Source organism: Podarcis muralis, chromosome 3 (genome assembly GCF_964188315.1).
Source record: "Podarcis muralis chromosome 3, rPodMur119.hap1.1, whole genome shotgun sequence".
NCBI lineage: Eukaryota > Metazoa > Chordata > Lepidosauria > Squamata > Lacertidae > Podarcis > Podarcis muralis.
Genome location: NC_135657.1, coordinates 83,374,473 through 83,392,861, shown reverse-complemented (window position 1 = coordinate 83,392,861; position 18,389 = coordinate 83,374,473). Strand labels below are relative to the sequence as shown.

At 39.2% G+C, this 18,389-nt stretch overlaps 1 protein-coding gene across 4 annotated transcripts in view; it reads left to right on the top strand.

Moving 5' to 3' along the window:
• CD109 (CD109 molecule) overlaps nt 1–18,389 on the top strand; it is a 64,593-nt gene that overhangs the window by 28,297 nt on the left and 17,907 nt on the right. For 3 of the 4 annotated variants that reach the window (XM_077926219.1, XM_028722769.2, XM_077926220.1), the window contains exons 15-27: nt 793–945; nt 1,907–1,981; nt 2,325–2,385; nt 2,615–2,744; nt 3,220–3,334; nt 7,234–7,347; nt 8,279–8,497; nt 9,825–9,966; nt 10,998–11,174; nt 13,965–14,046; nt 15,707–15,935; nt 17,070–17,235; nt 18,134–18,324. In XM_077926219.1, the coding sequence (XP_077782345.1) occupies nt 793–945; nt 1,907–1,981; nt 2,325–2,385; nt 2,615–2,744; nt 3,220–3,334; nt 7,234–7,347; nt 8,279–8,497; nt 9,825–9,966; nt 10,998–11,174; nt 13,965–14,046; nt 15,707–15,935; nt 17,070–17,235; nt 18,134–18,324 (1,854 nt within the window). The remainder of the gene's footprint in view (nt 1–792; nt 946–1,906; nt 1,982–2,324; nt 2,386–2,614; nt 2,745–3,219; nt 3,335–7,233; nt 7,348–8,278; nt 8,498–9,824; nt 9,967–10,997; nt 11,175–13,964; nt 14,047–15,706; nt 15,936–17,069; nt 17,236–18,133; nt 18,325–18,389) is intronic. The other variant, XM_028722770.2, reaches the window with a different exon arrangement.

Below are 18,389 nucleotides of genomic sequence, written 5' to 3'. Positions count from 1 at the left end.
ATTAACATCTTTCAGATTTTAAACTGGGTTTCCTGCATTAGAGCCCATTTATAGACCTTGCTGTACCTACCAGCAAAGGATGCTTAGGGTTAAATGTATTGGCTGCTGGTTCAAACAGCTTCACAGTGCATGGCCTTATGTCCATGTTGAGCAAAAGAGCATGCATTCTATACACTGCATACGTTTATTTACATATCTGCATTTAATTTAAAAGCCATCCTATATGCTCTCTGGGTGGCATATATGGTTAAACAGTAGCATTAAAAATCACAGTTACATTAAAATAATTTAAATAAATACAGATTACTTTTACTTTGCTACAGTTGTTTGATATAAAAATGGAAGATGTTTGGCCCAGTTTGCTTACCTGCCCCCCTCCCCAGCTTTCTACCTCCAGTCCCTTTTAGGTCATGTGCTGTTTATCTCTTCAATCCTGCGTTGTGTTTCCTCTGTCTGCTACTTTGACTTATTTTTTCTTCTGGACTTTCCCCACCTTTAACCTTGCTTCATTCTTCTTTCTCTGTCTTCTAAGGATGGCTCCTGCATCTTTGGGCCAAAATAGATAGGTTATCAAGAGATCCATGACTGGAGATAACACCATGTTTTGTTTTTTAATGAGGGGATTCATACTCTCTCTCCAGCACTGTGGCTGTAACCTGAACTTCCCTCCCATGGGTACATTTCATAAAAATATATATATATAGGAGTCAGCACCTGAAGTAAAATAATTGTTCATTCTCCTTTATCTACTGCATAATGTAAACTAATCTGCTTCCCCCCCCCCACCCCCAGATCAATATGTATTGGAATAAAAATAGAGCTGGGCCTTCTGAGGAAGTCACTCTCAAGATTAATGTGACGGAACCAAAAACAACCATTGGTCTTCTGGTTGTTGACAAAAGCACAAAGCTCCTGGGGAAAAGAAGTGATATCACAGAGGATGCTGTAAGTTTCTGAAAGAAAAGAAATGTTTGAAGTGTATTTTAGAACTGTGTAGGAGCAGCTATTAGATTTGATTGTGAGCTTTGTCATTATACTGTTAAAGTAAGCCTCCATGAAGTGGGCCTAAGAAGCAAAGAATGGGAAGAATCTGTTTTCACAGCTTGAGAGCATGAATTGGGGAGAATTATATGATCCTTTTGTGGGAAGTAGAATGAGAGACACACAACAATACTGGTGCTTCCATCTTCCTCCTGACCCCAATCTACAGTTCTTGCCAACTTGCCAGCTTTATCCTTTAGTATGTAGGGGAGGTTTTCAGGGAAGCTGAGCATATAAGTAACATATTGTTACAAGAGTGTTACTTCCCAACCTTCCTGAAGCTGTCGGAAGTTCCAGGAGTGGCCTTTTTATAGTATGGGATGGCAAAAAGCATTAGAGAATAAAAGTTTGTACCGTTCTGGTTCCTGCACCTCAAAAAGTGGGAAAGGTACAGGAAGGGGCACCTGAAATTATCAAGGGGCTAGAGCAACTTCCCCATGAAGAAAGGTTGCAACATTTTAGGCTTTTTAGTTTGGAAATATAGTGAATAAAGTGGGATATGATAGAGATGTATAAAATTATGCATGGTGTAGAAAAAGTGAGAAACTATTGACAAACCTGTGGTAAGTGGTAGAGATACAGGGGAAGTGAGAAAACATTTTTATTGATTCCCATTGTATTTTTGCAAGGATTTTGTTAACAATTCTGTACATACTCAATTTTAAAGTATCATAACAGCTAAGTGGCAGATAACTGTTTTTGTTGACTTTTATTATTATTGTGTCTTACAATTTTTGTTATTCTTACAGATAAGACTCTTGCTAAGTAGAATATTCTTTGTTAAAACAAGATCTATGTGATCATGATTAATTGAATTTATTTTGGTTTCTCCTATGAAAACTAAGTACTATTACTATTATTTTAGATTCATCATGAGCTAAGTTTATATAATAGAGGACTTGATTATGGTGCAGCCAGAAGTTCATATGGTGTCTTTCAGGTACAGTTTTAAAATGCATATGTACTTTTCCATTGTTTTGATGTATTAAAGAAAATAAAAGTTTGGTAAGGGTTACTCAGTAGGCAATTCCATTCATTAGTATGCTTGTGTTTTCAGATGCAATTGGAGAGAAGAAAACTCAGTCCTCTGTAGATACTGACTTTCTTCCACACAAAGCTAGCTTTTATTTTCTAAACTAAAAATGCTGTTTATTTATGCATGCTTTAAAATATGTAAAGTAAAAATGTATGTTAGTAAAAAGAAATAAAATATAGGTTGACAAAAATGGTTCACATGTTGCATATTTTTTAAATTTAAAGTTATTTTTATATATTGTGTTTAGAATTGCAAACTCTGGGTATTGACTGACGCCAGCCTTCCAGAAGATGAAAACTATGAAGGCTGTAAGTAAAAGTAACATCAAGTATAATTCTTTGTTTTTGGCTCATGCAATGTATGTAGAACATAAAGCAAGTGTTCCTTTCTTTTGTTTATTTCAATTAAGCAAATAAAATTATATATGTGTGTGTGTGTGTGTGTTGAAAAAAAGTGACACAATTTAGGATGCAGTGTAGATTTTAAACACTGAAATTATATGAAGAGAATGTTACAGTATTCTCTCTTCCCCCCCAGTTATGGATTATAGCTCAGCTTTAGAATTTCAGCATCATCTGGAGCCCCCAAGAGAGTCTGTTGGTTTTGAAAATCCCCATATAAGGACAAATTTTCCAGAGACATGGATTTGGCGTGAAATCACAACAAGGTAAACAGAAAGGGTTTTCTTTACATATCCATTCTTATTATTCCCCAGCCACTTTGGGCAGCTTCCAACAAATTAAAACATCAAGCACAGTGTAAAGCAGAAGTGCATATTTGTAGCAAGTAGTGGGCATATGTCAGGGGTATGCTGCCAATCTTGGATCCTTTAGCACGTGTCCTTTCTGCTCCATGCTTATAAACACATATTTTTGCTTACCGCTTCAAAGTGTCTTCCACTCCAAAACACCGATATGTATGTGGCAAGCACCCTTATCTCATAAAATATGAATAGAACCATGGCCCTTATGTAGAAACTGAATGCATAGCCTTCATTTGTACCTTTGCAAATCTTTCCTCAAACCATTAACTTGATTTAGCAAATCATTCATTACTCCACCAGGAAAATCAGCCTAGATTTACTGACCATTGTTGATGTTTATCCTTCTGAAATTATATTTCTGTTTTCTTTTCATTTTTAGATCGACTGAAACAACACTGAATGTCACTGTTCCTGATACCATTAGTACCTGGGTAGCTAGCGCGTTTATAATATCTGAAAACCTTGGACTGGGTGTGATGAAAACGCCTATTGAGGTAACAGAAATTCAAGTGCAAATACACCTCACCCCTCTGTAGAACCCTGAGCATAGAAGTGTGATTTCATCTGCCAACAATACTATGTCCATGTGGTGGTGAGAAGATGCAGCTCAGAAACTGAGGCCATTCCAAAGGCGAAGGGCATCTTTTTCAGATATTTGGTGCCTTAAACCTTAACATTGCCTCAGCTGCCATTTAAACCACAGGGATGAGGAAAGCTGTGGAGGAGAACAGAGCAAGAGAAGAGAATTAGCACCAGGAAAAGGGCTAGAAGAGCCTTAGTGTTCTAGAGAGAATAAGCCCAGTGGCAAGTTGGGTTTCCCAAGATAAGCTTTCTTAGGAAACAGGAAAGATCCGGCGAAGGAAAAGTCTGCAGGAAATAGTTAGGCACTAGAGGGCACTCTAATCTAAGAAAAATAATAATAGGGTTAGGATGAGTTGAAAGCATCACTATAAAAACAGATTTCAAAATAAATACCACCTTTTGCTACTTTAGTGATGTGTCCTATTCCCTAAATAATATGGGATATCTCAGAACCCTAACTCCGTTATAGTGACAGAAGACAGCTGTTGGCTTGTGCTCTCAGGGCAGCAGAAGCAGTGGACTGTCACTCAAACATTGGCATGTAGTTTGGCCCAAAAGCAGTTCTGCTTAATGTATTTACTAGATAAGGAGTTGGGAAGCATTATTAGGACTGTGCTCCTATATCTACTCTGAGAAAAAGTCCCATTGAACTTGCTTTTGTGTAAGGCTTTGTAGGATTGCACCATAAAGATGAATGAACAGAAATGGCCAGTTTCTTCAACCTGGGTGTATTGATCTTCCTTAATCAGGCTACAGGCTGAACCTTTTGCAAACCCTCACATTACTACTGCCACCCCCTCTAAAAGAGCTAGTGAGGTTTCAGGTCCCTGGCAAAAGAATCCACCAGGCACACTAGTGCAAAATTAGGGGAAATCTAGGAAGCTTCAATGATAAGGGGTATGCCAGCCAACTTGGAGGGAAGTCAGAGACCAATGCTGCCATTTTGTCTTGCTAGTATTGCTCTTGGCCTTCCTACCAGCTTGATGACACCCCCCACCCCAAATAGACTCAGTAAGAAAGCATTGCAGAGGCATCCCAGGCCTACTGTTATCTTTTTGAGGATCTTCCCTGTGCAGAAGTGGAGGAGGAGGAGGAGTTTGGATTTGATATCCTGCCTTTCACTTCCTTTAAGGAGTCCCAAAGCGGCTAACATTCTCCTTTCCCTTCCTCCCCCACAACAAACACTCTGTGAGGTGAGTGGGGCTGAGAGACTTCAGAGAAGTGTGACTGGCCCAAGGTCACCCAGCAGCTGCATGTGGAGGTGCGGGGACGCGAACCCGGTTCACCAGATTACGAGTCTACCGCTCTTAACCACTACACCAAACTGGCTCTCGAGTGTTGATCATGCTTCTGACTTGGCAAGTGCTGGTTTGGGAGAGAGTCATTGGTGAGCCCACAAATGTATTGCATGCCCAGGTGCAGGGAGCCTGTGCCTGGCCAGGGCCCAGAGAATGATGACAAATAAAGAGACAGGACGAAGTATTGGGTTCAAACAGACCACAACTTTATTGATTACAGATGTATGTAGCCTTTGGTGTAGGCAGTGGGTATGTACCCTGAATCAGCCAGCCCGACTGCAGGTAGAATAATGGTTGGGTTGGCCCTGGGTTAAGGGTTGCCCTATGATATACATCAGTTGCAAGCAGTCATACCAGGACTGCCATCTCGGCATCTGGACAGAAGCAACCCCTCTTGGATCCCTTTAACGGGGTACCCTATTTTTTTTATAGAAGGGGACTGACTCCCAAGCCCTGCCTCCCACCAAGACTAAGGATCCAACCCAATGCCATATCTCCCAACAAGTTCTGTCAATTTTCCAGCTGTTGTTGGACTCTAATCCCTCTCAGCCCCAGACAGCATGGCCAGTGGTCAGGAAGGATGGGAGGTGTAGTCTCATCGACATCTGGAGGACCAAAGGTTCCCTCGTCCTGTTTTAGGATAAGGTAGTACAGTGGCACCTCGGTTTTTGAACGTAATCCGTTCCGGAAGACCATTCGAGTTCCGAAACATTCGAAAACTGAAAACTCAAAACGGAAGCCTCAAAACAGAAATCTCAATATGGAAAACTCAATACGGAAGCCACGTTTCCGGTTCAACTTCAGAGGCACGTTCGAGCTTACAGTGTTCGAGTTCCAAAACGTTCATCAACAGAGACGTTTGAAAACCGAGGTACCACTGTATATAAGTTTATTTTTTCTTCTAAAATAAATTCCATAAAAATATACTTATTAGCGAAGCTCTTGAACAATATTCAGTATCAAATCTGATACTATAATCAAACAAGAAGAGTGGCTGAGGTTTGGGGTCCAGGCTTTCCATCTGGCAGTTATATATGAAAACAAAACATTTGATTATGAGAATACCTCATTCATGGATTTGGATCTGGATATTAACTTTTATTTCAAGCTCACTTGAGATTAAGGTCAATATTCCTTTTCCCCCTGAATGTAGTTTGGCAGAGACTGATCAATCCTGGTGATTTCTGACTATGAAAGTGCACGCTTGGCTGAACGTGCCAACAGTTGAGTAGTCTTTAATGAAGCCATAGCCAAGATTCCACTTCACTTCTCACAATGACTTAATTTCCCTCCTGTACATTGTTGGATTGCTCGGTTTCTATTTAAAGTTCCATATGGTGAAAACATGTTATACATTGACACATGCAAATAATATTTTTACAAAAACATATAACTGAGCACAGGCTTTATAGATACAGTGTTAATAAGCTTACAGGGCTTAGGAATGAGCCTTATCTGGTATTAATTAAAAATCTATGATGGATATGAGTTCCTAGTGGGTGCTCCTTGGAAGCACAACATAATTCACAAGTGTGAATTGAGAACTTTGTGTACAGTGAGTTTTTCTTCTTTTTCTGAGCATCAGTTTCACCCACCCTCTGCCTCACTCTGCTGACCATATCACAGTCTATTTTGGAATATATTGACTGGTGGGACTGCTGACTGAAAATATGGGGGAAAGCCATTCTTTATTCATGCTATCCCTTACACATGTGCAAAGAGCCCCAGTGGATTCCAGGGTGGCCAACTTTTATTTTCAAAATATTAGTGATATGGGGGTAAAGATGGAGGGAAGTTGGGCAGAAACTGGTAAATCAGCTTTGGAGCCTGGAATAATCTGGGTGGGGTGGACTTTGGCAGGATTTGGGGCTCAGTGCCTTTTGGATGCTAGTACTTATTGCCTGATATAACATAGCTCTTCTGGTCAGGCCAATCAAATGATATCTGGTTGGCAACCCTACTTGTATCACAACAGCTACAGTCTTTAACTTACTTTAATCAGAATATGGTCAGTAAATAGATTTTGCTCTTGAACCAGCACCTAAAGTTATTCTAATACAGGCAACAGTAAATTCCTTTTTAAGTGTAGGAAACATGCCCTAAGAACTATCTCATACTGTAGCTATGCAAGGTTCAGGGGCTAAATGCTGTCCTGGGCATATAAGAGTGCCATAGTTGTGAAAGAGACATATCTTTGTATGTGTGCGAGTTGAGAGATGGGGCAGCTGTGTTTTGGAGCCCCATATTCAATCTGTGCAGCTATATGTCAGCTTCTAGCATGCTGGCTGAGGTACTTCAAGAACTGCACGACCTACAAAATTTACTGTGTGAAAGTTGCACCCCCCATTTCTTAGCATACTGATGTTTGTTTTTAGTCAATTAAATTCTAACTGGCCAATGGTCAAGGTCTGTTGTGAAAAGTTCTAATCAAAAACCATTTGCATTTAAATTGCTGAACAACTAACCTATACACCACAAGGGTTCACTGTTGTATAACTTTTTATATTTTTCAGTTAGAAGTCTTCCAGCCCTTTTTTGTTTCCTTAAACCTTCCTCCTAGTGTTACAAGAGGAGAAGAGATTGTTTTGGAAGTAAACCTCTTTAATTATTTGAAAGAAGGCACTGAGGTAAACATTCATTCATTTGTTCATTTTCTAATATTAGGTGGAATCCAGTGGTGTCTGTACGTGAGCAGAATGGATTTCTCACACAACAGTTCACATTTGTTCTCTGCACCCTTGCCTGCACGCACCCAACCCTCTGGAGCAAATTTGGGTGTGTGTAGGGAGTGTAAGTTGAGAGCAAGAGGAAGTCCTGTTGTGTGAGAGGAAGTCCATGCACACAATTTTGGATTTTGCCCATGATGTCTTGTAGTTGCCTTATCTTTGCTGTTGCCAGCTCTTAGTTAACCTTTGCTGGGGTAGTTCATGGTCTTGCTAGAGCAAGGATTCAGAGATTAAGTCTATTGGTTACTGACCCTAGGGGGTGGGGTGGGGAGTCATTTTGCAATCGGATTTTGTCAGTTTTTTTGTTTTGGCTTAGGCTGTGATCCTACGCAGATGTTCTAAGGAGTAAGCTACCTTGAACACAGTAAGAATTGCAGCTGAGTAAACATGCATAGAATCATACTGTATGGATGGGCTTGGACAAAAGCGCTGATTGAATTTTGATGTCAAATGGACTGTTTTTGGTATAATACAGAACGTTATAGCTAAGTGTGGCTTTGCCTTAGCAGAAAATTTGCACAAGTTTCACATGTTATTTTGCTTTTGACACTTACTCTGCACTTTCTTCTTTTCTCTGTCCTATCTCCTGGTGTCATATTTGTCTCACTTTCAATTCTCTTAGTTCCCAGTTGCCCACCCCCTTCTTTCTTGTTTGTGTTTTCTTGAGTGTTCCTGGGTACTCTAAGGTTGATGTATCCTGGTGGGCCCACCCACGTTATAATTGGTAGTAGTCACATCTATGTGAAATCCTTTCTGTGTCTCCTGGTAAATGTCACATTAAATGTCTTTGCTAGTAGCCCAAAATATATGTTAATTAGCCACTTTTTTATAGGTTACGGTGACCCTTGATACAAGTGACACCTTTGAAATCCTTATTGTTTCTAATGATATAAATGCCATGGGAAACCAGCGATCAGTATGGGTACCAAGTGAAGCTGCAAAGACTGTTATTTTTCCGATCAAGCCAAAGCAAATTGGAGAGATTCCCATCAGAGTGACGGCCATATCTCCCATTGCTTCTGATGCTCTTTTACAGAAAGTATTAGTGAAGGTAATTTAAATCATTATTTACACAAGCTGTTTGTGGGATGGATGACCCACTTTTAAAAGTTGCACACAGTTGATAATTAGTGTTAAGTATTTATGGGAAGTTTCTAAAGGGAGTGATGATCTGAGTGTTGTAAGAACCCAATTTGTGCTTAACTCTGGAGTTGTATCTAGGTTCTGCATAGAACATGGAAGAAACATGGTCTCTATGCAGACAGGACAAAACTGAAGTGGGAAGACAGAATCTGATGAAAGGATTAGCAATATTGAGAAGGATAAACTTATTACTACAGGAAAATAATGATTCTAACAAATCTCATGTTGAAGGTTACATAATTAATATCTCAGCCATAACACATTTGCTGTGAAATAAGTCTCCTTGGTTTCTGAGGAAATTACATTAATGGAACACTGCTTGGTATTGATATATCTAAAACTGGTGATAGTGTTTGTATCTGGGCATAGCTTGAGATCAAAGAATCTGTCAATTTTAGATTCTCTCTGTTCCTTATTTTTCCAGTATTAAGTTCCCTTCTCAGCATGGTTTAGTATTATGTCTGAACCAGGCCAGTCACACCACAGCTTCAGGTCGGTTGTTCACTTCCAGACCTTGAGACTTAAAGCACTTATTTCTGCACATAAAGGTGTAATACACAAATGCTAGAACTATTTTGTAAAGTACGTGGCACATTAATTTAGTAGATCATTGTTTATGAAGTCAGGCATGTTTATATCTGAACTGGCCCTTAAGGTATGCTTGGGTTCCACATGAACCAAGACTAACATGGAAGTTGTGCACCACTTACAAACTACAGTGTTAAGCAGTATGTAATTGCAAATTGTTGAAATAAAAATGTGAAGAAGCTTTATGGTTGTTTTCTGCACAAAAATAGGCTTAAATTGTGCTCCTTGAAAACCTTCGCATTAAGCTATTAATTATTAAGAAGACCCAACTCTGTTGCAGAAGACTTCATGGCAGAAATTTATTAGTCTTGAAAAGAGTTTCTATATTGTTGTAAGATGCAATTTTGATAACTTGTTATTCAAGATTAATACTGCACATCAACTCTTGTGAAGCAAAAATCCATGGGGATATGCATTGTTGCATTTTTGCTTCATTTCCCAATATCAGCACTGCCAATGCAATCCTATACAAATGTCTACTCAGACATTATTTCTATTGAGTTCAGTGGTGCTTAATCCCAGCTAAGCGGATACAGGATTGCACTCTGAGATCCGTAGAGGTCCCTGATATTGGGAGAAGTGCACAAAGAATTACCATACCTAATAACTTTTGGACATGCATCGAGTCTTTGTTTATTTTTTCACAGGCTGAGGGATTAGAACAGTCTCACTCAGAGACAGTTCTTTTGGACCTGTCCAAAAGAATAGGATTTGAAACAAAAAGACTGAACTTCACTTTTCCCTCTGATGTAGTACCTGGCAGCGAAAGAGTGCAAGTCACAGTTATTGGTAAGCATTTCACTCCTCTTACATTGTTTCATTTTGATGCCTGCTGGTAAATAAAAAGTAAATATGAAACTGAAATATCAGTAAGAGTGCTCTAATTGATTGCTGAATTATTCAGCATGCAAGTTATTTTGTTACTGGTTTGGTATCATGACTGGTTTTGAATAGATAAATTATCCCTTGCCTGTGAGAATAGGTGGAAGTGTTCCATGTCACTGAAAAGGAAATGCTGTGCAGGCTATTTCTCATATAACTCATTAATTTCAGCCTCCTTTTTTATTGCTAACATACAGTGTTGGAAACAGAGATATACAGACAATAATACAAAGCTGAAAATGAATGAACTGCAGCTAAAATATTATGTTCATTTTTCACATGGTCTAATCCTTCCCTTGCCCATCACCCTAATATTCTTAACAGGGTCTCTTGTCCAGTCTTCAGAGAATAGCTGGAAGTGGGGAGGCAGAAAAAGGTCCTCCTTTCCTTCCACACTACAGCTCAGAAACTGCTTGGGCTAATGAAATTCCTTGTCGCAAAATGTGCCTAGAACAATGGAAGTTTCAAACACTGCTAACATACTAGCATAGCTCTGTAGAGTATTGTATACCTGCTAGACATTTTTGGGTTTTGTTGTTGTTGGTCGGTCTTCAGTTTTATATGTAATTACCATCAATTTTTTAGAAGACATTGATGTATTATATTTTGTTTTATGTTGAGCTCCTAGTGGTCTCATATCCAGATTAATCAGGTCTGCACTTGGTGAATTTCAGCAATGCTGCAGCCTCAAATACTCTTGGCCCATTCCCTAGACTCACATTATTAGCAGAAGTGATATAGAGTACTGCATATGTATGATAATTTCAGTTATTGTGTGTCTGCTTCATTGAAGTGCATGAGTATATTAGGGTATCCTTTAGAAGTGATCCAATGTTTTTTCTTGAGCATAAAAGAAAACCCGCAAAGTGATTAACTCAACCTTCCACATTTCTCTACTGGCATTTCCATTACGTTGTCTTGTGAACTGTATATTTCAGGAGACATCCTTGGCCCCTCTATCAGCGGTTTGGAGTCACTGATCAAGATGCCTTATGGCTGTGGGGAACAGAATATGATCAATTTTGCACCCAATATTTATGTTCTGGACTATCTGGCCAAAGCAGGAGACCTGAAGCCCAGACTTAAATCAAAAGCTATGTCATATATGAGAGAAGGTAAGAATCTGTTTTTGGAGAAGACCCTGCCATTTATTGTGGGTTTCTATTAAGGTTTGATGGGAGAAATCATGCCTCCTGCATGGATTGCTTTCCTTTTTCCCTATACACGCCTCAGATGTGTGATGGATAGATAGAAAGGCAGAATGGGCAGAAAATTGCAAACACTGTCTGAGACAATTTTGTGAGCCCCGAAAGCTTGCCAGTAGCAGCTGTCACAATAAGAAATGACCAGGACCGTTAACACCTCCTGTAACGTGTATAACAAGGTAATTCAAATTCTACATTGCCCACACACATGGTTTAAGCATAGTTTTGCGATAAACTCAGTTTAACTGTACCTTTGGAATCCTAATACAACTGGAAACATAAAAAGATAAAAACTCTGAGAATCTGAGGAAGCTAGTTTTCTCACCCAAAACTATATTATCTGTTTCTTCTTTACTTAAGTAGAGTTGCGACATACACAGTCCTGACTTCCAAACTGCTCTTGCACCACACAGGTTGCATCCTTTTTGAACACAATTGGGCAGATTTAATCTCCAGTGTAGGACTGTTGACTTTGGTACTGTCATGTTACAACTAAATTTGGACTCGCATCCCAGATCAGTCTCCCACAAAGAAGGAACAAAGGCCACCGACAACAGAAACAGATTTGTTTGCTTTGCTCAACTCCATGGGTTGTATTTGGCCTGACAACTGGACTTTGGCCACCCTAAAGTTACACAGTTAGTTTCAAAAATAATGAACATCTGTTTTTTAAGCAACTTCTTTGAAGTTTGCAAGCAATCTGTCACTCCCTGTAGATTGATTTATACTATCATAATGTTTTTAACTTCTCCAAACATTAGTTTCATTAAAGCTATTTTTAAATGAGTCATAACTGTATTGTTAAATTTGTCATTCAGTGATACATTGTTTAACTTAAATCATGCTTGGCTTTGGGATTTACAATGTTTCTTTGCATTCTTTTGAGGCCAGAATAAAAGCTATCATGGAATAGCTTTGATTTTAAAATAGAAAAATACTTCTCTCCAAATCATTTTCTTTTGTTTTGTACAGTTGCTTCTTATGGTCCTTATATTTATACATATTCTTTTATACATAGTGATCATAGTCTACCCAGTGTAGCATAAAATAAACTTTATATCATACGTCTGAATTCCTAAAAAGTATAGGCTCCAAAACAACCTTTACAAATGTTTTTCTATACTTTGCTTGATGATTATGAATAGCTTTTTGTTATGATACATTGTCAATAAAAATCATGCAGTACACCACCTTTTTAACATTTCTAAGTTGGAAGGTCTTTGAAAACAGTATACAATGTTCCTTTCTAAAGCTTGCCTAAAAGTTCAATCCTACACACTTTTGCACTGAAGTAACTCCCACTGTACTGGAAGGTGTTTGCACCCTAATGAGTCTGTTTGGGATTGCAGTTGGGATTACAGCTTCTCACCCTTACTTGTAAATGACTCAGTGGCCATTTCATGCATTACATTTGTAAGGTGTGCTTTTTATTTATGGAAATAACTGCTCTAAAAATGTGAAATGTCAATGCAACAGACAGGTATTGTATAGGGACATTGTATAGGTATTGTATAGTGATTGGCAGTAGTTTTTTTTTTTTTTTTTTTAGTGTATGTTCGTTGACTAACCCAAGTTTGCTTCTGTCTAAACTGTGAAATGTCTCTGGTGTGTCCTCTGTAGTTTATAATAATTGCTTCTTGACTGTCCAGTGGATCCATTGGTTCTCACTTTTCTTTTGGTAGGGTCATAGCATGTAACATGTGCTCATGACACAAAAGCAGTCCCATTAAGGTAAACTTGTGTTTTTCCTACATAGGAGATTATCTCTAGCCAAGTTGATTGTAAAATATGAAGTGACTCTAAATTATTGATTTACACACATTGAGATTATGCGTTGTATTCAACTAAGTTTTACTCTAGAGCAAACCCACCACTTAAAATTAATGAACACAACTAAGTTGGGTCCATTAATTTTAGTGGGTCTGCTCTGAATAAAACACAGTTGAATACCACCTTGTGCTTTTATTCTAACAGCTTAGTTATTCCTAAGGGCTAATTCATTTGGTCATTTGATCACGTCATACGAGTGTATTTTTTAACACATTTTGAGATACGAGTTCCTGCCAGGTGCTGTTTATATGGGTTGGTGGTTTCAGTCTGTAAACTGTAGGGATTGACTCTAATCAAAAGGCATTACAAACATCTTAGCTTTAGTGCACAAACATGGTTCTCTTTTGGCCAGTTTGTTTTACATCTGTGTGTGTGTGTTTGGGGAAGTGTAATGGTGATACTATGTAGTATGGATGATGTAGTTTAAAGTGCAAACTAGGAGAGATTATGCTTCCAAGCCCAGCCCTCTGATTTTATAATTTTCCTGCTGTTTGTTAAAGAGGTGCTAAGTGAATTGCACCCTTTATCTGGGTTGATTGATTTTAATTTTCCTAAATGTTTCCACCTCTGTCTCACTTCCAGAAATGCACTGGGTTGGCTCAGCAGGTGTGTTTTACACCAGACCAATCTCCCTGCCCCCTCACCCCTCTCTCTCCTGGTACACAACAGTGATCCCCACCCGCCAATTAGACAGTGCAGACACTATTTTGTAGTTGAGATGCATTATTCAACCAAGCATGAGTAGCAGTTTGGTTCCTATAAGGTTTAGCAATTAGTCTGCAGTGGATGCCTAGCTGGGAGGTGATAAACCTATTGAATAAACTTAGCCGAACTGTCATACAATGCTGTTCTCATATTTCATTTCTCCAGGATACCAAAGAGAGCTTCTGTATCAAAGAGATGATGGTTCTTTCAGTGCTTTTGGAAACAAAGACAACTCTGGCAGCACATGGTAAGTGTTCAGTAAACAACGTGCATCTTTAATAGTCTTGTAGCTGGCAAGATGCATCAATTATGTTTTGGTACAGCAACCAACTGCCAAAACCAGAGCCATATACTAGTCTTAAGTTATTATAATTCTTAGAGCTGGATGTGTACACCCGTGACTCACATCGTAGGTCCTCGTATGTAGTTCTTGCATATTACCCAGAAAATGTATAAAATGTAGTTGATGTCTGCAGATTCCCCAAGGATGAAGATTACAAGTTTTAATAGCTGCACAGCAAGTACTAGGCATAAAATGCACATACAAAGTCACTAAGGCAAATGGGAATGGCTGCACCTACAGGCTAGTATAGCTTTTCTTCTCCCAACACCAGGCCATGTTGATGCTAAGTTTGCTGCTGCTGTATTTGCAACTAGATCATTCATCTGCCTTCCCATCTTTCACCTAGGGGCATTTGCAGGTGTTCACATGCAATACTGCTGCTCCTTTGACAACCCAATTGTTGTTGGTGGCAATGGCAAGGGGAAAAAATAGAGAATTTCTGGATGCCAAGTTCTAGGTTTGGGTCAAGTAATCTTTGGTGAGAGAACCCCACCAGAGATTTAAAATTATGCAGCAAAGCAAAGCATAGGAATATAGGCTGTTAGACCTTTAAAATATGCTCTGCTGAGTTCCTTCCAAAGTCCTCCTGTTCCCTTAGCATAGAAAAAGACCACATGTTTGGTAAGATAGAAATGCTTTACTTACAAACTCTCCAAAAGTCAGATTCATGTGCTTTTCCATAGTTAGAAAACACAAGCAGTCATTGCCTTAGCTACAGTGGTGAAAGTTCCTAAATTATTGAGATAGGAACACAAGAAAGGCTTGTTAGAGCCATGCAGTGTTAGCTGCAGCAGCCAGTTCAGACATCACACGTTGAGCTTCTAAGGTAGACAGTGGGACAAAAATAGGCTTGATTACCTTCTTCCTGAGGTGAAGGGAAGTGACCTAGCTAAGCCTGGCAGGACAGCTTATTCTGTGGCATCAACTCCTTCATGCATTAATTAGAGTTATATGAGGCTGGTTATCCCTCAAATGTGTGGGTCTGGGTGAGTGTCGTGGGTCACTAAATAATTTCTGGAGAGGGGTGGAAAGTGAATGATATGGCTTTAAAGGTTGAAATGCTTGGTTGCCATCTGCTATGAACTCTTGGAGGATGAAGCATTTGTTCCAACTTTGCACTGTAGTTCTTGCATTGTAATTTGGCATATCCGTGCTCTCTCAATAGAAAAAGCTGCTGGCTATTTCCAAGTATTTCTTTTTAAGAGCTGCTTTGCATGTTTCACACTTTAGAATTTTTTCATAATGTTGTAGAATATGCCCTAAATACTTTTATTTATTTATCTGCACTCAGAGTTTGCATTTCCACTAAAGAGCACAGAGGAGCTTACATATGGTTCCCATATGGTCTCCTATTCAGACAGTTTACAAGGCCAGACATGTTCATGAAAATATGTAATAAACAAATTGTTCCAATTGTATGCAATTAGCACATGCAAAGCTTGTTTTAAGCCTTCCAGTGCATATATTTGTGATATTTTCTTCAACACATTGTGCAAGTTAAATTAAAGAATGGGATCTGTGGAAGTGTTTAATTCCTACATATTTATTCTTCACTTCTCCCTAGGCTATCGGCTTTTGTGTTAAGGAGTTTTATTCAAGCTCAGCCATTCATAGATATTGATACATCTATCCTGGAGACAACAGCTGCTTGGATTGTTAGACATCAGAAGCACAATGGGGAATTCCAGGAGCCTGGGAGAGTGCTGCATACTGAACTGCAAGGAGGAACTAACAGCTCTGTCTCTCTTACTGCTTATATTATGACTGCACTATTAGAGTACCAAACAGATAAGGTAGTTATAACCATAGAAGCCAATTCCTAGGAGCCGAGGTTCCTTTGGTGCCCCTAATAAAATACAGTGGTACCTCGGGTTAAGTATTTAATTCGTTCCGGAGTTCCATTCTTAACCTGAAACTGTTCTTAACCTGAAGCACCACTTTAGCTAATGGGGCCTCCTGCTGCTGCCGCGCCGTCGGAGCACGATTTCTGTTCTCATCCTGAAGCAAAGTTCTTAACCTGAGGTACTATTTCTGGGTTAGCGGAGTCTGTAACCTGAAGCGTATGTAACCTGAAGCGTATGTAACCCGAGGTACCACTGTATTTGAAGGGGCCAAGCCTCCCCAAAGTTGACAGGCATTGGTGAATGTGTCCATCAGACCAAAAAAGGTTGGTCAGTCCTGATTAAAGGAACAGCTAGACAAGGTCTTATCCACACTTACTTTTCCTTTGCTCTTTCCAGGCAGCGGTTCGCAATATAAAGCTCTGAGATTGAGCACCTCCTTTTTTTTGTTCTGGAGCTTTCCCTGAGAAACCTGCTCTTTGAAGCTGAATTGGAGCAAGTGTTAATCTGCGGAAAACCTGAATTGATGATGCTCTAATTAAGCTTTAAAGAGGAGGCTTTTGTTGAGAAACCCCACTTGAAGGCAAAAGGTAAGTGTGGATAAGCCCAAACTCTGTCCAACTTGGGCTTGCATGTTAAGAAGGATCTATTATATTTCTGTTAGACCAGGAATGGGTTTCTCTTCATTTTTATTTTCATTTATCTTCAAAATGCAATTTGCATTTCCCCTTTCATTGCATATTTTCTGTTGTGTGGTTTGCATGATCTGTGCTGGAGGTGGGCAAGGAGCTATAGAAGGCACTGAAATCTCCCCATCTCCACTAAGCTTCATCTGGATCCTGAGATTTCAGGTCTTGCCCATACCCTTTCAAGCATCTTTTCAGCCATAAAGGCTACAAACTTGCTGTTTTTAAAAAGAAAGCTAAGATTCTCAGGCCGCTGGATTATGTGATCAAGCCAACATTCTGTTTTTTTTGTGGAATTACAGCATACACACAACCCTGACATTAATGTATGAAGATTGCAATTTAACATTTGCTTGGTTAAAGGGAGTTCATAGCTTATTTCATATTTTTCTTTCTGCAGTATGATTATGCTATAAGAAAAGCACTGGACTTTCTGGAATTTAAATTAAGTGAAGGCATATCAGATAATCATACGCTTGCCCTTGTGACTTATGCTTTATCGCTGGCAAAGAGTGCGGAAGCAAAGCGAGCTCTGGACCTACTGAATGAGAGATCAGAACATCAAGGTAGTGTAAGACAGCTGAATTTACAATTGCAGATGGTACAACCACTATGATAGTACAGGGTTCTCACACTTTCTAGCCCCAGGATCCATGTTACATAACTGAGGTCCACCAGTCACAAAATGGGTGGTGCAGGGGCCAAACCAGTCACAAAATGGTGGCAGATGGAAGCAGAATTTGGCATGGGTATTTTTTCCTCACTTTTTAATTTCCTTCAACAGATTCTCTTCCTCTTTCCCATCAGAGGAGGGAGATCTCCCTTCCCTTACCCCAAAAATGTCTATCTTCCAGCCATGGCACTTATTGTGGGGTGAGGCAGGCAAGTGAGGAGGCCCTGGCCAGGCTGAGGCCCACCTAAAAGTGGCTTGTGGTCCACTGGTGGATCCCAACCCACTGTCTGAGAAACACTGTGTTAGTATAAAGAAAGTGTCAGTCAAACCTATAGAACCTGAGATACAGCATTATTCATAACCCTCACCAAGAAATCCCTAGTTTTAAAGGTGGTCACTGTTTTTAATTTTGAGAATATTCGGAATGCTTCTGGAACTTAATTTGAGCTTTGTAGGCTTCTCCTTGAATATACAAAAAGTGGATTACCGCCTTTCTTTTATTTGATAAGTCAATAAGTTTTTATTAATTTGCCCATGCATGCATCATGCTCATTTTCAAGTGGCACCTGCAACAAAATGTTGCAGTGTGGAGTGTTCTTGTTCAGGATTCTAGCTAGGCAGCCATGCTCTTTTCAAAATAATTGATATTTGAAATGGTTGACTGTATGTGGACTTCAGACTATTATAGTTTCTTAGTTGTGAAAGGCTTATTATTATTATTATTATTATTATTATTATTATTATTATTATTTTGTTGCTGCTATGTGAAAAGTTTATTCTTCTTTTTCCAGAAGAACTCAGATTCTGGATATCACAAGCTTCTCAACTGTCTGATTCCTGGCAGCCTCAGTCTGTAGATATTGAGGTTGCAGGCTATGCTGTTTTGTCTCATGCTAAACAACAGAGATTATTAGAGGGGATCCCTATTATGAAGTGGTTAAGCCAGCAAAGAAACCACCTGGGAGGCTATTCTTCTACACAGGTTAGAGAGTCATCTTTACAAAATTTACTGTTGTTGTCTTTTCATAATTAATATTAGTCTTTTTT